General features: G+C 47.9%; 1 protein-coding gene across 1 annotated transcript; it reads left to right on the forward strand.

The window, feature by feature from the left end:
• The first annotated feature begins 218 nt into the window (after positions 1-218).
• On the forward strand, positions 219-5,111 carry LOC123159036 (external alternative NAD(P)H-ubiquinone oxidoreductase B1, mitochondrial). The gene is made up of 10 exons (XM_044576840.1): positions 219-418; positions 809-1,070; positions 1,180-1,386; positions 1,581-1,831; positions 2,546-2,765; positions 2,864-2,968; positions 3,281-3,553; positions 3,678-3,805; positions 4,331-4,450; positions 4,589-5,111. The coding sequence occupies exons 1-10, from the start codon at positions 315-317 to the stop codon at positions 4,674-4,676; spliced, it is 1,758 nt and encodes a 585-aa protein (XP_044432775.1). The 5' UTR covers positions 219-314; the 3' UTR covers positions 4,677-5,111.
• The last annotated feature ends 12,866 nt before the right edge of the window (positions 5,112-17,977 follow it).

Below are 17,977 nucleotides of genomic sequence, written 5' to 3' on the forward strand. Positions count from 1 at the left end.
GGTCTATACAATATCCGTGAGATATTACATTAGATTTGTGCAAACTTTTATTTTTATTTTTTATTTTTTTCTTGCATGTCATATCACTTGACCGAGTCTTGATTAAAATCATCCGTGCAAATTTTATTTTCAGTTTTTCCTTTTTTTTCTTGCATATTAAATTTTAGTGGAGTGAGACCCAGCCACACCTTTCAATCTTTACCTATCTATAGACTATAGTACTACACTAGTACCTGACGTGATCAGCCTGATTTGGATTTAGCAGTGAGGCTGAGCCGAGAGGCCCGGGGCAGCGGAGGAAGAGCAGGAGCAGGATGGGCTTCTCCTTCTTCGCCTCTCGCGCTGCCGCCAGGTTCCTGGAGGACATCCGGCGCCCCGCCGGCGTCTCCACCGCCGCGCTCCTCCTCACGGCCGCCAGGTGCCTCCCCCACCCCCGATCCCCTCCGACCCCCCACGTCTCCTCTGAAAGTTCTTCCATTCCCCCCCCCCCCCCCCCCCCCCTTTTGTTGCGTGATGATGGTGATCCACTGTTCCTTGCCGCCCCTTTTGTCCGCTTTACCCTTTCTCTTTTTGTTCTTTCTCGTCGTTGGTCTAGCACTCTACGATCCAGATAATCTTAGTCAGCAGGGAGGTGATGTTCATGGAATGGACAGACATCCATCCGATGTGCTACTCCATGAACAGCCAGCATCCCCTGTACTTCATGAACAGTCCCAATTTTTGTCCCCAAAATCAGCTCCTGTTCTTCCGGATCGAGGTGGCTGGCCGCATTTGCGAGCCTCAAAGATTTTCTTCACTGGCTTTGCAGCGGCGGAGGCATCGTGGCCTATGCCGATTCCTCCAGGGCAGAGGAGGCTCCGGAGCCACCGCCCAGGAAGAAGAAGGTGGTGGTTCTCGGCACCGGCTGGGCCGGCACCTCCTTCCTCAAGAACCTCGACTCCTCCCGCTACGAGGTGAAGGTCATCTCTCCCCGCAACTACTTCGCGTTCACGCCCCTGCTCCCCAGCGTCACCTGCGGCACCGTGGAGGCGCGCAGCGTCGTCGAGCCGATACGGAGGATGTTCGAGAAGGTACTCGGTTGATCAGTTTGGCCATCCATCTGATGATGCTCTTGTGATTATGCAGAGCTGTGGAGTAACACAGTGGCTGGCTGCTTCTCTTGTTCTTCTTTTTTTGCAGAAGGGGAAGGATGTCGCGTATTATGAAGCCGAGTGCTTGAAGATCGATCCGACGAAGAAAGCCGTCCACTGCCGCTCTGCTGTTGGTACTAATTTGGATGGGAATGGCGATTTCATGCTTGATTATGATTACTTGGTTGTCGCTCTTGGGGCTGCTGTCAATACATTTAACACTCCTGGCGTGATGGAGCACTGCCACTTTCTGAAGGTAAAATCTTGTGCAGCATTGTGTGTCTCTTCACTGTTCTGCTTTCTCTCATGTAGTCAGTTCTGAGATGTAAGTTATTCTGTTTAATGTTCTGCAACATCTTCAGATATGTTGTACTGTAAAGTATTAGGAAGTTTACATTCATGGACTATTAGCCACATCTTGTACTTACAGCCTCACGTTGTAAAAGCCAGGAAGTGGAGGATGCCCAAAAGATTCGGAAGAGTGTGATAGACTGCTTTGAAAGGGCGTCAATTCCTAACATCAGTGAAGAGGAGAAAAGGAAGATCCTTCACTTTGTGATTATTGGTGGTGGACCTACTGGGGTTGAATTTGCCGCGGAGTTGCATGATTTTCTTGTCGAAGATCTGGTGAAGCTGTATCCTGCAATTGAACAATTTGTGAAGATAACAATTATTCAATCAGGAGAACATATATTGAATACGTAAGTTGGTACTAAATTACTAGTACTATCTAATGAGGGTTGAATGATCCTGCAGTAATAGCCATGGTTCACTTGCATTGCGTGGTATATTTATAGAACTATTATGTCAGGCTCTCATCGCTAAGAACATGTTTTGGTATGAATAAAAAGCCTCCAGGGAATTAATGTATCGCCATGTCAGCCTTCGTTCCCAGATAATGAGGATTGTACAGCTGGTTCACATCTAGCAGGCTAGAACATGCATGCTGCAAGTAGTGAGCTCCCCTGCCAATCTTCTCCTGGTTAATTCTCATATATACTCTCAAGAAAAAGTAGCAATTTGGATATTTTCCATGTTCAGGAAGTCACTAGAAGTGGAAAATATATCCCAGTCACTGATTCCTTACCAGGATAGATAGACCAAAACCACCTTACCTCCAAGCAATGCCAGTGTAGGATCAATTCTTACCAAATCTTGTTAGTAATTTTTGGATTATGGCGGTTTCTTCCCTGTTGTTCCTCCGCTTCCTTTTCTTTTTAAAATGAATGTTCCTAACTACCATGAAATTATCACGCTACTGTAGATATTGTGATTTTATTGGGGAATTGGACGCTTGATTTGACAAGGGAAAAATTTGCCCACTGTTTCAATATCCATGCCTTTGTTTGTAGCGTCAGTAGATCTTCTCTTTTCTCCAGTTTATTGTGAGATGATATATATATTTCATCATGTAGGTTTGACCAAAGGATAGCTGTGTTTGCTGAATCAAAGTTCCAAAGAGATGGCATCGAGTTGAGTACAGGATTCAGAGTGATAAAGGTCTCCGATGATTCAATTACAGTGAAGTGCAAATCATCTGGTGTAGAAACATTGGTGCCGTATGGAATGGCCATTTGGTCTGCGGGTATTGGTACTCGCCCCGTCATTACAGACTTCATGAATCAAGTTGGTCAGGTTGTTAAATCTGAATCAAAGTTGTGTGTTCAGGTTACCAAGTTATGCTTAACTTCTAACATTTTGTTGACGAATGCAAATATTCTCTCTTTTAACAGGGCAAACGACGTGCCTTGGCAACTAATGAATGGTTAAGAGTTCCTGAATGTGATAGTGTCTATGCAATTGGTGACTGTTCTTCAATAAGTCAAAGGAAAATAATGGTATATGTAAAGCATTTCATTAATATTTTTGCACCCTCTTTGCGTTTTCGAACTTCCTAGGCGGAGATATCATAGGAACAGCTACACACACCGCACCTCAGAATTATCATTGCACTGTTATGGTTTCTTGGTAGATCTGTCATCGGTGTCAAATTAGTCATTCTACTGGTATGCGTGTATGTTTCAGTTTCCTCCGTATAAGTATAACAAAGTTTATCACGCTGAATAAACAAGCACACTGAACATCTAAGTTAGCAAAGTCCAGTGCATGTTTCATCCTCCCCCTGACTCGTTTGCTTTTGTTTTTTTCAGGAGGACATTTCAACAATATTTAAAGTAGCAGACAAGGATAACTCTGGCACCTTGACACTGAAAGAAATAAACGATGTTCTAGAAGATATTTGTATAAGATACCCTCAAGTAGAACTGTATATGAAAAGTATGCACATGGTCGATATTGCTGATTTGATAAAAGGCGGCCTAGGCGATTCCCACAAGGAGTCGATGGTGGTTAACATAGAGGAGTTCAAAAAAGCTTTGTGTCATGTTGACTCCCAAGTTAAAACTGTTCCGGCGACTGCTCAGGTTGCCTCAATTTCCATAGAACACATGGGTTGATGATATTTTAGAATATATAATGTTTTGGTCCGTGAACAACCCATTTGTCTTTGTGTGAATACTCCCTCATTATTTCTGTGATATTTGTCAGGTCGCCGCGCAACAAGGGTATTATCTTGCTGACTGCTTTAACAAAAAGGATCACTGCACAGAGCATCCAGAAGGTCCGTTGCGCCTGACGGGGTCAGGGGAAGGGCATCACAACTTCCGCCCATTCCGGTATTTAGCTTTCCGTTACAGCTGTACTTGTACCCTCATACTCACATCTTTTAGGCCCGAAAGGCATAACCTGTACTTCAAACTTTGCACAGCTTTGGGGGCACATCATGACTCTAGATAGTAATCAATTGCTGTCAGTAGCCACCTACTTCGATAGGGTGATCTGTACCCAAAACTGCTTAATAAACACTGGGTCCATATCTACAGTTGCTCTTTCAATTATGCAGTATTCAACAATTAGGAAATCAGCAATATGGTTACCTAAAACCCCCTCGGATTTTTACAATCTATTATCTTCACGGTAACACTTGGACTTTTTTAGGAAGAACATGCTTGAGTTGCAACATGGTTAGCATTTGGCTTAAAAACAACTTGGGTTGATTTCATAACTAGGGCAGTTCCAGGCTCTTTGTTCGCAAATTTTTCAGTGGAATACTTGGAGTTAGCTAGTTTTATGCTGATCATTTACTCTTGCTTTGTTATCTTATATATACCACCTCATCTTTTGATATCCTGACATTCAAGGTACAAGCATCTCGGGCAGTTCGCGCCCTTGGGCGGGGAGCAAGCCGCGGCCGAGCTCCCGGGCGACTGGGTCTCCATGGGCCACAGCACCCAGTGGCTCTGGTACTCCGTTTACGCAAGGTAAGAATCATGACTGACCCATCACCATCCACCACTCTATCCGAGCGAAGAAACCATGGCACCTTAGCCTTATCCACCTTATCTTCTTCCCGAGTCGTTTAGCCGCAACTGAGATCGTCCCTTTCCATGCATGAGCAGCAAGCAGGTGAGCTGGCGCACTCGGGTCCTGGTGGTATCGGACTGGACCCGGAGGTTCATATTCGGGAGGGACTCGAGCCGGATCTAGGCACTCGATTCCACGATGCAATGCAGCAAAAACCTCTCTGTACAGTATTTGATTGGGCAAATAAGGAAGCAAGGCTGTCTGTCTGTTGATTGTTCCTTTCCTGTCCTGCCAACGGAGCCATCATCCTTCGTCTGCTGCATGTGATTATGTGATGGGGTTCTCTTCTCTTCTCTGGATGTGGTTGGCTGTGAATCTGAACTTCTGAAGCGTACCTGGGGCGACGAACTGACCGAGTGCCCACAGTTCATTGGTAAATGTGCAAAATGCGTGTGAATTTGGTGTACATGGCTCTGTTTTTCTTTTTCTTGTTTTGAACTGGCTCTGCTGATTTTCGTTCCATGTTTATTTCATTGTTAGTGGCCCCCCTCACATCTTGTGGGGATAATTATAAAGAACAATGTAGGTTATTTTCTCCATTAACATCATTCATCTGTATGCATCGTCGTCACACATAGTGGTTTGTTTTGTCACAGTAGTCAGTGCCGATTTACGCTGGAAGAAAACCGCCATAGTTGCGACTTTGGCCATCAGTGAGCAGCAGCAGCAGTAATAATAAGTTAATAAGTACTGTACATGATCACATGGCCACCTCTACGGGTATCCGTGAGAACGTACATGATCACATGGTGATTGGCGTGTACGTGTACCGTATTTGTCTGGCCCTCCTCCTGGCCAGACGGATACGAGTGGTGGCTCGGTACAACGTACTTCGTACCACACGGCCGGGGCGGCGTCAGTGAATGATCCATCTCCTACGTTAGATACTTAGATGTACAGGCCATTTCAGGGTAGAACGAACCTACCACTACAAGAAAGCGGAGCCCAGTACAACCAATATTTGCCATGCTCTTACAGAAGTAAATAAACAATGTTTGAAAATTTTGGCCGGAAGATGACGCATTTGTCTTGGGGCTTAACCCAAATTTCCAAAATGGTGGGCTCCCCCCCTACTAGTGAGATTAGGTATGACAGCTGCGATCCCAATGCACTAGACGTATATACCTATCTGCAAAAGTTAGTGCTTGTCCCCGGAGCTTTTCAGATTTCATCAAAGGAGGGGAAGAAAAGAGCATTTCGAGAAGAACATGTAGGCCTCCCACCCTAACCCTTTCCAAAAAAGAATGTCTAGTCCAGGCTTGAGGTGTGAGGTTCAAGACACACCTGATAGATAGTTAGATACACACTATAATTTTTTGTCTATGACCTGCCAAGTTGCTTTGTTTCGCGGCATGTCCTAGCCCATATGTAACACAAATCCTTAGCAGAAATTAAAGAAAGAACATGTGTGGTGGTGCTGCTTTTAGCAAAACACTCATTACTTCGATTAACAATTCTCTAGCCAGAATACTTGATAGCCTGCTGGTTTCCCCTACTAGCTAAGGGTGGAGCTTCCTTAGTGCCAAAGGGGGGCATATGCCCCCCTCCCCGTAAAAAATGCTTAACGTGTCACACGCGGGAATATGTATTTGACATGTCACGTTATATTCTGCCATGAAAAGTCAAAAGATATTTGAATGAAACCAAGAATTGGAAGGGTAGGAGTGAAAGATTTAAACTAGAAACTACAAGTAAGCGAAAATAAAGCTTTCTGTAGCAATGGTTATAACATTGTAAATTATAGTGATCTAATGCATCCTGTCATGCTCAACTCCATATTATATTTACAAATATCAAGAGTACTCATTGCCAAACATTTGCATGGAACATGCGGGAACCATCCCGAAGGCTTTAGCTGCAAAGATTGTACTCATGGATACAACAAAAGGGACATGTGTGACATCTGCTAAGGGACACAACCTAATTATGTGGTAAGTCAGCACTGAGCTTAACTACTTGGATAACATTCACGGTTTGGAAAATTCGAAATTCTTCATACTACATGCATAAGTATTGCGATTGGATTTGGTATTGGTGCCATAATTCTTGCATTATGTGCAACTATACTCATCAATAGTCAGGAGAGAGGCATACAAAATCGAGTGCATACTTAAAGAAAAATTAAGGCTTGCTCTTGGACAACTAATGTTAGATGAAAGTGCTACAAATAAAATATAGATAATATTGGTGAAGGAATTGGAAAACGAAACCAACAATTTTGATATTGGACGTATTCTTGTCCATGGAGGACATGGCACAATTTATAAGGGGATTGTGTATGATCAATATGTGTCGAAAATTAAAATGTCAAAACTAGTAAAGCAAACTAACATGGATCGATTTATAAATGAGGTTGTCATACTATCATAAATCATTCACCACAATGTTGTGAAGCTTTTTGGTTGTTGTTTGGAAATAGAGGTGCCTCTGTTGGCTACGAGTTCATCTAATAGAACTCTAGATTAGTGGTGGGGCTTGATGAAGAATGTTGAGGAGGGCCAAGGAGAATTATGCTTGAACTTTGAGTAATATTTGATATTTAATCTTAACAATTAAGGACATCTTACGCGTATGGAGGAGGGGGGGGGCATTGTTGGGGAACGTAGTAATTTCAAAAAAATTCCTACGCACACGCAAGATCATGGTGATGCATAGCAACGAGAGGGGAGCGTGTTGTCCACGTACCCTCGTAGACCGAAAGCGGAAGCGTTAGAACAATGCGGTTGATGTAGTCGTACGTCTTCACGGCCCGACCGATCAAGCACCGAAACTACCGCACCTCCGAGTTCTAGTACACGTTCAGCTCGATGACGTCCCTCGAACTCCGATCCAGCCGAGTGTCGAGGGAGAGTTCTGTCAGCACGACAGCGTGGTGACGATCTTGATGTTCTACCGACGCAGGGCTTTGCCTAAGCACCGCTACGATATTATCGAGGTGGATTATGGTGGAGGGGGGCACCGCACACGGCTAAGAGATCCAAGGGATCAATTGTTGTTGTGCCTAGAGGTGCCCCCCTGCCCCCGTATATAAAGGATCAAGGGGGAGGGGGCGGCCGGCCAGGAGGAGGTGCGCCAGGGAGGAGTCCTACTCCCACCGGGAGTAGGACTCCCTCCTTTCCTAATCCAAGTAGGAGAGGGGAAGGAAGGGGAGGAGAAGGAGAAGGAAGGAGAGGGAGGAAAATGAGGAAAATGGGGGTCGGCCCCTAGTCCAATTCGGTTTGGGTTAGGGGGGTCGCGCGCCCTGCCTCCTCTCTTCCACCACTTGGGCCATGAAGCCCATTACTTCTTCCTCGTATTCCCGTAACTCCCCGGTACCCCGAAAAATACCCGAATCACTCGGAACCTTTCCGAAGTCCGAATATAGTCGTCCAGTATATCAATCTTTACATCTCGACCATTTCGAGACTCCTCGTCATGTCCCCGATCTCATCCGGAACTCCAAAATCCTTCAGTACATCAAAACTCATAAACTCATAATATAACTGTCATCGAAACCTTAAGCGTGCGGACTCTACGGGTTAGAGAACTATGTAGACATGACCGAGACACGTTTCCGGTCAATAACCAATAGCGGAACCTGGATGCTCATATTGGCTCCTACATATTCTACAAAAATCTTTATCGGTCAAACCGCATAACAACATACGTTGTTCCCTTTGTCATCGTTATGTTACTTGCCCGAGATTCGATCGTCGGTATCTCAATACCTAGTTCAATCTCGTTACCGGCAAGTCTCTTTACTCGTTATGTAATGCATCATTCCGTAACTAACTCATTAGCTACATTACTTGCAAGGCTTATAGTGATGTGCATTACCGAGAGGGCCCAGAGATACCTCTCCGACAATCGGAGTGACAAATCCTAATCTCGAAATACGCCAACCCAACATGTACCTTCGGAGACACCTGTAGAGCTCCTTTATAATCACCTAGTTACGTTGTGACGTTTGGTAGCACACAAAGTGTTCCTCCGGTTAACGGGAGTTGCATAATCTCATAGTTATTGGAACATGTATAAGTCATGAAGAAAGCAATAGCAACATACTAAATGATCAAGTGCTAAGCTAACGGAATGGGTCAAGTCAATCACATCATTCTCTAATGATGTGATCCCATTAATCAAATGACAACTCATGTCTATGGCTAGGAAACTTAACCATCTTTGATTCAACGAGCTAGTCAAGTAGAGGCATACTAGTAACACTATGTTTGTCTATGTATTCACACATGTATTATGTTACCAGTTAATACAATTCTAGCATGAATAATAAACATTTATCATGAAATAAGGAAACAAATAATAACTTTATTATTGCCTCTAGGGCATATTTCCTTCAGTCTCCCACTTGCACTAGATTCAATAATCTAGTTCACATCATCATGTGATTTAACACCAATATTCACATCTCTATGTGATTAATACCCATAGTTCACATCGTCATGTGATCAACACCCAAAGGGTTTACTAGAGTCAATAATCTAGTTCACATCGCTATGTTATTAACACCCAAAGAGTACTAAGGTATGATCATGTTTTGCTCGTGAGAGAAGTTTAGTCAACGGGTCTGTCACATTCAGAGTCGTATGTATTTTGAAAATATTCTATGTCTTCAATGCTCTGCACGGAGCTACTCTAGCTAATTGCTCCCACTTTCAATATGTATCCAGATTGAGACTTAGAGTCATCTAGATCAATGTAAAAGTTTGCACCGATGTAACTTTTATGACGAGCTCTTTTATCACCTCCATAATCGAGAAACATCTCCTTAGTCCTCACTAAGGATATTATTGACCGATGTCCAGTGATCTACTCTTAGATCAAAATTGTATTCCTTTGCCAAACTCAGAGCAAGGCATACAATAGGTCTGGTACACAACATAGCATACTTTTATAGAACCTATGACTGATGCATAGGGAATGACTTTCATTCTCTTTCTATTTTCTGGCGTGGTCAGGATTTGAGTCTTACTCAATTTCACACCTTTGCAACACAGGCAAGAACTCTTTCTTTGACTGTTCCATTTTGAACTACTTCAAAATATTGTCAGGGTATGTACTCATTGAAAATCTTATCAAGCGTCTTGATCTATCTCAATAGATCTTGATGCTCAATATGTAAGTAGCTTTACCGAGGTCTTTCTTTCAAAGAACTCCTTTCAAACACTTCTTTATGCTTTCCAGAAAAATTCTACATCATTTCTGATCAACAATATGTCACTCACATATACTTATCAGAAAGGTTGCAGTGCTCCCACTCAGTTTATTATATATACAGGCTTCACTTCAAGTCCGTATAAAAAACTATATGCTTTGATCAACTTATCAAAGAGTATATTTCAACTCCGAGATGCTTGCACTAGTCCATAGATGGATCGCTGGAGCTTTGCACATTTTGTTAGCACCTTTAGGATTGACAAAACCTTCTGGTTGTATCATATACAACACTTCTTTAAGAGATATCCATTTAAGGAATGCAGTTTTTGACATACATTTGCCAGATTTCATAAAATATGGCAATTGCTAACATGATTCGGACAGACTTAAGCATCATTACGAGTGAGAAAATATCATCGTATTCAACACTTTGAACTTGTAGAAAACCTTTTGCAACAAGTCGAGCTTTGTAGATAGTAACACTACTATTAGTGTCCATCTTCCTCTTGAAGATCTATTTATTTAACTTGGCTTGCTGATCATCGAGCAAGTCAACCAAAGTCCACACTTTGTTCTCATATATGGATCCTATCTCAGATTTTATGGCCTCAAGCCATTTCGCGGAATCTGGGCTCATCATCGCTTCCTCATAGTTCGTAGGTTCATCATGGTCTAGTAACATGATTTCCATAACAGGATTACCGTACCACTCTGGTGCGGATCTTACTCTAGAAGACCTACGAGGTTATGTAGTAATTTGATCTGAAGTTTCATGATCATCATCATTAACTATTGGGGAACGTTGCATAAAATAAAATTTTCCTACGTTCACCAAGATCCATCTATGAGTTCATCTAGCAACGAGAGAGAGATGCATCTACATACCCTTGTAGATCGCGTGGGGAAGCGTTCAAGAGAACGGGGTTGAGGTAGTCATTCTCGTCGTGATCCTATCACCGGAGATCCTAGCACCGAACGGATGGCACCTCCGCGTTCAACACACATACGGTCAGCGTGACGTCTCCTCCGTCTTGATCCAGCAAGGGGGGAGGAGAGGTTGATGAAGATCCAGCAGCACGACGGCGTGGTGGTGGATGCAGCAGGGCTCCGGCAGGGCTTCGCCAAACAACTACGGGAGGAGGAAGAGGTGTAGCAGGGGGAGGGAGGTGCCAAGACTCAGGGTGTGGCTGCCCTCCCTCCCCCCTCCATTAGATAGGCCCCCTGGGGGGGGCGCCGGCCCTGGAGATGGGAATCTCCCAAGGGGGCGGCGGCCAGGGGGGTGGAGTGCCCCCCAAGGCAAGTGGTGCGCCCCCCACCCTAGGGTTTCCAACCCTAGGCGTAGGGGGGGCCCAAGGGGGGGGCGCACCATCCCACTAGGGGCTGGTTCCCCTCCCACTTCAGCCCACGGGGCCCTCCGGGATAGGTGGCCCCACCCGATGGACCCCCGGGACCCTTCCGGTGGTCCCGGTACAATACCGGGTGACCCCGAAACTTTCCCGATGGCCGAAACAGCACTTCCTATATATAATTCTTTACCTCCGGACCATTCCGGAACTCCCCGTGACGTCCGGGATCTCATCCGGGACTCCGAACAACATTCGGTTTGCTGCATACTCATATTCATACAACCCTAGCGTCACCGAACCTTAAGTGTGTAGACCCTACGGGTTCGGGAGACATGCAGACATGACCGAGACGGCTCTCCGGTCAATAACCAACAGCGGGATCTGGATACCCATTGAGGGAGTCTCGGATTCGGGGGTGTCCGGATGGCCGGACTAAGACCTTTGGCCGGACTCCCGGACTATGAAGATACAAGATTGAAGACCCCGGTCCGTGTCCGGATGGGACTTTCCTTGGCGTGGAAGGCAAGCTTGGCGATACGATATGAAGATCTCCTCCCATTGTAACCGACTTTGTGTAACCCTAGCCCTCTCCGGTGTCTATATAAACCGGAGAGTTTTAGTCCATAGGACGAACAACAATCATACCATAGGCTAGCTTCTAGGGTTTAGCCACTCCGATCTCGTGGTAGATCTACTCTTGTACTACCCATATCATCAATATTAATCAAGCAGGAATAGGGTTTTACCTCCATCGAGAGGGCCCGAACCTGGGTAAAAACATCGTGTCCCTTGTCTCCTGTTACCATCCGCCTAGACGCACAGTTCGGGACCCCCTACCCGAGATCCGCCGGTTTTGACACCGACATTGGTGCTTTCATTGAGAGTTCCTGTGTGTCATCGCCTTTAGGCCCGCTGGCTTCCTCGCTCGTCAATCGCGATGCGGTCCGGGATGAGACTTTCCTCCCCGGACAGATCTTCGTATTCGGCGGCTTCGCACTGCGGGCCAACTCGTTTGGCCATCTGGAGCAGATCGAAAGCTACATCCCTGGCCATCAGGCCAGGTTTGGAAGCTTAAACTACACGGCCGACATCCGCGGGGACTTGATCTTCGATGGATTCGAGCCGCAACCGGGCGCGCCGCACTGTCACGATGGGCATGATTTAGCTCTACCGCCGGACAATGCCCAGAGTGTCGCTCAGGTGTCCGCTCCGACCATTAGCTCGGAGCTCACTGCACTAGTCGGGGATGGACGGTTGGACGCCGCCCCGAAAGCTGCAACCTCTATGGCGATAGAGCCGGATACCAGCCTAGTCCTTCGCAAGGCCCGTGACTCCAAGGTGTCGGTCTCCGCTCCGGACTCCGTAAATCCCGCACCTCTTCCGATTAAGCCCAATTGGGCAGCACTCGCCTTTTGGCGACATCCTGAATTCATTAAAGTCTCTCTCTTTGTCAGGAGAGCCCTGGCCGAACTACGGCCAACACGGTTGGGATGCGGACGACGAAGAAATTCGAAGCCCACCCACCACCCACTTCGTAGCCACTATCGACGATTTAACCGACATGCTCGACTTTGACTCCGAAGACATCGACGACATAGACGCCGATGAAGGAGACGATCAAGAACCAGCACCTATAGGGAACTGGAAAGCCACCTCGTCATATGACATATACATGGTGGACACCCCTAAAGCGGGGGATGGCGAGGAAAAAACGGAGGATGATCCCTCCAAGAAGCAACCCAAGCGCCGACGTCAGCGGCGCCGCTCTAAGTCCCGCCAAAGCAAAAACGGCGATTCCGGCACCGGAGATAACAACACTCTAGACAGTGCCGAAGACAACCCCCTCCAGCAGGATTCAGTGCAGGAGGACGAAGGAGCCAACCCTCATGAGAGAGCGGCCGACAGAGAGGTTGAGGACGACAATTATATGCCTCCCTCCGAAGACGAGGCAAGCCTCGACGACGACGAATTCGTCGTGCCAGAGGATCCTGTCGAACAAGAGCGTTTCAAACGCAGGCTTGTGGCTACGGCAAGCAGCCTCAAGAAGAAACAGCAGCAGCTTAGAGCTGACCAAGACTTGCTAGCCGACAGATGGACCGAAGTCCTGGCGGCCGAAGAGTATAAACTAGAATGCCCCTCCAAGAGCTACCCAAAGCGCAGGCTGCTACCCCAACTTGAGGAGGAAGCAACTAAACCTACATCACCAGCGTACGATGCGCCCGATCGGCCACCCCGTGGCCGCGATAGAGAGGCCTTCGGGCCCTCGACCCAAGCCGCGCCCCGGCACCGCTCAAAACATACTAGAGTACGGGGAGACGCAACAGACCTGCGAGACATCTTGGAGAATAAGGCAAGGCAAACAAGATCGATCTACGGATCGCATGGGCGCCCCGCTTCACGTGACGCTAACCGTCACGCCGGACATAATAAGTACGGCCCGGCTGAATACAACAGACCAAGCTCATCCGAGTTGCATCGTGATATAGCCCAGTACATGGGCGCCGCACACCCACTATGCTTCACAGACGAAGTAATGGATCATCAAATCCCCGAGGGCTCCAAACCCGCAAACATTGAATCATACGATGGCACAACAGATCCTGCGGTATGGATCGAGGATTACCTCCTTCATATCCACATGGCCCGTGGTGATGATCTACACGCCATCAAATACCTCCCGCTCAAGCTTAAAGGACTAGCTCGACATTGGCTTAACAGCCTGCCAGCAGAGTCAATTAGTTGTTGGGAGGACCTGGAATCCGCATTTCTTGACAACTTCCAGGGCACTTATGTGCGACCACCAGACGCCGATGACCTAAGCCACATAATCCAGCAGCCAGAGGAATCAGCCAGACAATTCTGGACATGGTTCCTAACCAAGAAAAATCAAATAGTCGACTGTCCGGACGCCGAGGCCCTTGTAGCCTTCAGGCACAACATCCGAGACGAATGGCTTGCCCGACACCTAGGACAGGAAAAGCTCAAATCTATGGCAGCCCTCACGACACTCATGACCCGCTTTTGTGCGGGAGAAGACAACTGGCTGGCTCGTAGCAACAATATAACCAAGAGCCCCGGCAATTCGGATACCGAGGACAACAACGGCAGGTCACGTCGCAACAAGCATAAGCGCCGCATTAACGGTGACAATACTGAAGATACAACAGTTAATGCCGAATTCAGAGGCTCTAAACCCGGTCAGCGGAAGAAACCATTCAAAAGAAACCCTCCGGGCCCATCCAGCTTAGACCGGATACTCGATCGCTCGTGCCAGATACACGGCACCCCCGAACAGCCAGCCAATCACACCAACAGGGATTGTTGGGTGTTCAAGCAGGCAGACAAGTTAAGCGCCGAAACCAGAGAGAAGGGGCTACATAGCAATGACGAGGAGGAGCCCCGGCCGCCGAACAACAAAGGACAGAAGGGATTTCCCCCGCAAGTTCAGACGGTGAACATGATATACGCAACCCACATCCCCAAAAGGGAGCGGAAGCATGCTCTCAAGGACATCTATGCGTTGGAGCCAGTCGCCCCAAAGTTCAACCCATGGTCCTCCTACCCGATCACCTTCGATCGAAGGGACCATCCCACCAGCATCCGTCACGGCGGATTCGCCGCATTGGTCCTAGACCCAATTATCGACTGATTTCACCTTACCAGAGTCCTAATGGACGGCGGCAACAGCCTAAACCTGCTTTACCAGGACACAGTGCGAAAAATGGGCATCGATCCTTCAAGGATTAAACCCACAAAGACAACCTTCAAAGGCGTCATACCAGGTGTAGAGGCCAGCTGTACATGCTCGGTTACACTCGAAGTGGTCTTCGGATCCCCGGATAACTTCCAGAGCGAAGAGTTAATCTTCGACATAGTCCCATTCCGCAGCGGCTATCACGCCCTGCTTGATCGAACCGCATTTGCAAAATTCAATGCGGTGCCGCACTACGCATATCTCAAGCTCAAGATGCCAGGACCTCGCGGAGTCATCACGGTAAACGGAAACACCGAACGCTCTCTCCGAACGGAGGAGCACACGGCGGCCCTGGCGGCGGAAGTACAGAGTAGCCTCTCAAGGCAGTTCTCCAATCCAGGCGTCAAACGTCCGGACAGCGTCAAGCGAGCCCGAAGTAACCTACAATAAATCCGGCTGGCACTTTCCGAGCAAGCATAGTAGTGCGGCCCCAACCCCAGCCCCCGCCAAATGGCGATACTGGTACCACGCGTACATAATTACGCCTTAGAGATACCATGGGCATAAGGGGAGGGGCACAACTATGGCACGCCCAGAATGCGGCTCAACCGCACTAAGGGGCTCCCTATTTCGCCGTTTTCCTTCTTTCAGGACCCAACTATTCGGAAGGCCTGTCCGACAATACACTCGCCGAACACACGACGCAACAACCAGGGAGAGAGCAAGCCACGTCAAACGTCCAAGTGGTCTCTATAACGAGTTTAATACCTGTTTTACTTACAATCCCGCAGCTTGCCCCTAGAAGGAAGCATGTCAAATACTCCCATCTCTTGCTTATTGCACTTCTTGTACCGTTCTGCTTTCGCAGCAGCCCTTTTTTAATAAACAATATATAGCTCTTCTCTATTATTGTACATATCTATTTTTTATATACAAATATGTTCAGTCATGACATTCTGCAACCGTACACTTTGGTACGGACAATACACCAGGGGCTTAAAACACCCCATAACATGGTGTGAAAAGACCAAATATTCTCATGAGTGTGGCACCCCGAACTTATAGCACTATATGCATCGGCTCCGAATCATGTCTTTGGTCAATAGTTGGGTTTGCCCGGCTCCCATGTTTTGGTACCTTACGTTCCGCAATGTTGGCTAAGGTAGCGCTGGGAGAACTACTGCGATTGTGCCCCGGTTGAGCTGGATTAACACCTCAGTAGAGAAAGCTAAAACTGACTGTCATGATAGTGCGAGAGACCGGTCGCTGTTCGCGAGGTTTTACGAGTCCTTAAAGACTTATGCCGCTTAGAGCGAGGAACCGGACTTATCCGGCCTAGGCGTGGATAGCGCCCCGAACTCGGTCTTCCGAATACTAGGGGCTTCGCCGAAATTTAAAATTATAGAATTCTATGGCTAAGTGAGAGTGATAAAGCATCATAAGTCCGATGGCCTGGTTCGTTGTGCTGAGCGCCTCCCTAGATGGACCCAAGAATGGGAACAAGAGCGCTCAGGTTTATCCCGAACACCCCAGCACTCGTGGCATGGGGGTCGAAGCCGACGACTTGCATCTCTCAGATTTGATAAACGGCCGCACAGAAGGTAATATTTTAAATTAACAAGCGTTGCTTAACGCATATGAACAAAGTTTCAGCGTACATGATAACAAATGCGAGTCTACTCAAAAATTACATCTTTGGAGCACTCATCCGCTATACGGCGGGCAACCTTCAGGACGCCATTATAATACATCTCGGGCGTGCGATACTCCTTGCCCGGTGGTGGCGCGTCCGTCAAAAGCTTCTCCGCGTCCAGCTTGCCCCAGTGCACTTTAGCACGGGCAAGGGCCCGACGGGCACCTTCGATACAAACGGAGCGCTTGACAACCTCAATCCACGGACACGCGTCCACCAGTCGCCGCACCAGACCGAAGTAGCTCCCAGGCATGGCTTCTCCAGGCCACAGCCGAGCTATGAGGCCCTTCATGGCCTGTTCGGCCACCTTGTGGAGCTCGACTAGCTGCTTCAGCTGATCGCTCAGGGGCACCGGATGTTCGGCCTCAGCATACTGAGACCAGAACACTTTTTCTGTCGAGCTCCTCTCTTCGGCTCGGTAATGTGCGGCGGCATCAGACACACTACGGGGCAGATAGGCGAACGCTCCTGGAGAGCTCCGGATTCGGGTAAGTAGCAGATAAATAACTTTTATATTCTTGCTTTGCATAAAGAATGCCTTACCCGCCGCCATCTTCCTCATCGCCTCAATCTCCTGGAGGGCCTTCTGGGCTTCGGCCTTAGCGTTTTTGGCACTCTCAAGAGCCAGGGCGAGCTCGGACTCTCGAGTCTTCGAGTCACGCTCCAAGCTCTCGTGTTTTTCCACGAGAGCCTGGAGCTCTTGCCGCACCTCCGTCACCCGCGCCTCCTGCTTCTCTCGCTCGGCGCGCTCCAGGGCCGCACTGTTTTCGGCCTTGGAGACCGCCTCCTTCAGGGTCGCCACCTCGTCTGTGGCCCCTGCAACATTTAAGTTGGTCCTGTCATTATTTGCAACCAAGTATTTCTATATGCATTTATATGTGGTATTACATACCCTCCTTGTCCTCGAGCCGCTTCTTGGCACGGCCGAGCTCGTTCCGGACCGCTCGAGATTCTCCTTCAAGGCATTGACCTCCGCAGTCAGTGCGGCAGAGGTCAGCAGCGCAGCCTGCATTCCCATATTGACATATTTTTATTCGACTCATGTGTATATCTTTTTAGATCCTCAGCTCGGCTTTTCTTTCCGTACGCCGAACTGAGCATCAGGGGCTACTGTCTATGTGGTAACATTTTTTATATGTTTTTTAACACATACCTCAAAGCCTGTTAACAGGCTTGTACAGGCTTCTATCAGCCCGCTCTTGGCGGACTGAGCCTTCTGAATCACCACACTCATAACAGTGCGGTGTTCCTCATCGATGGAAGCGCCGTTAAGCGCCTCGAGCAAATTAGCTGGCGCCTCCGGATGGACGGAGGTCACCGGCGTCGTAGGCTTACCTTTCTTATGAAGGCGTCGCTTGTCGGGCTCCGGAACCATCGACGGTTCCGGAGCAGTGTCCGGCCCGGGGCCGGACTTAGATCCCTCCGGAGCTTTACCCCCTTTGGGCCTGGAGTCCGGGAGGTCACCTTGTGGCGCCTCCAGGACCACCTCCTCCTGATTTTGCCCCTTTCGGGACCACCTCAGTGTCGTCTGTAGGGA

This window comes from Triticum aestivum, chromosome 7B (assembly GCF_018294505.1).
Source record: "Triticum aestivum cultivar Chinese Spring chromosome 7B, IWGSC CS RefSeq v2.1, whole genome shotgun sequence".
Lineage (NCBI taxonomy): Eukaryota > Viridiplantae > Streptophyta > Magnoliopsida > Poales > Poaceae > Triticum > Triticum aestivum.

Bases quoted from the DNA above. Each gene is read 5' to 3' on its own strand.
- LOC123159036 (XM_044576840.1), top strand. From the start codon at position 315: ATGGGCTTCTCCTTCTTCGCCTCTCGCGCTGCCGCCAGGTTCCTGGAG. The intron at 3,554-3,677 runs GTTGCCTCAATT...GATATTTGTCAG, and splicing joins CTGTTCCGGCGACTGCTCAG to GTCGCCGCGCAACAAGGGTA. The intron at 4,451-4,588 runs GTAAGAATCATG...ATGCATGAGCAG, and splicing joins TGGTACTCCGTTTACGCAAG to CAAGCAGGTGAGCTGGCGCA.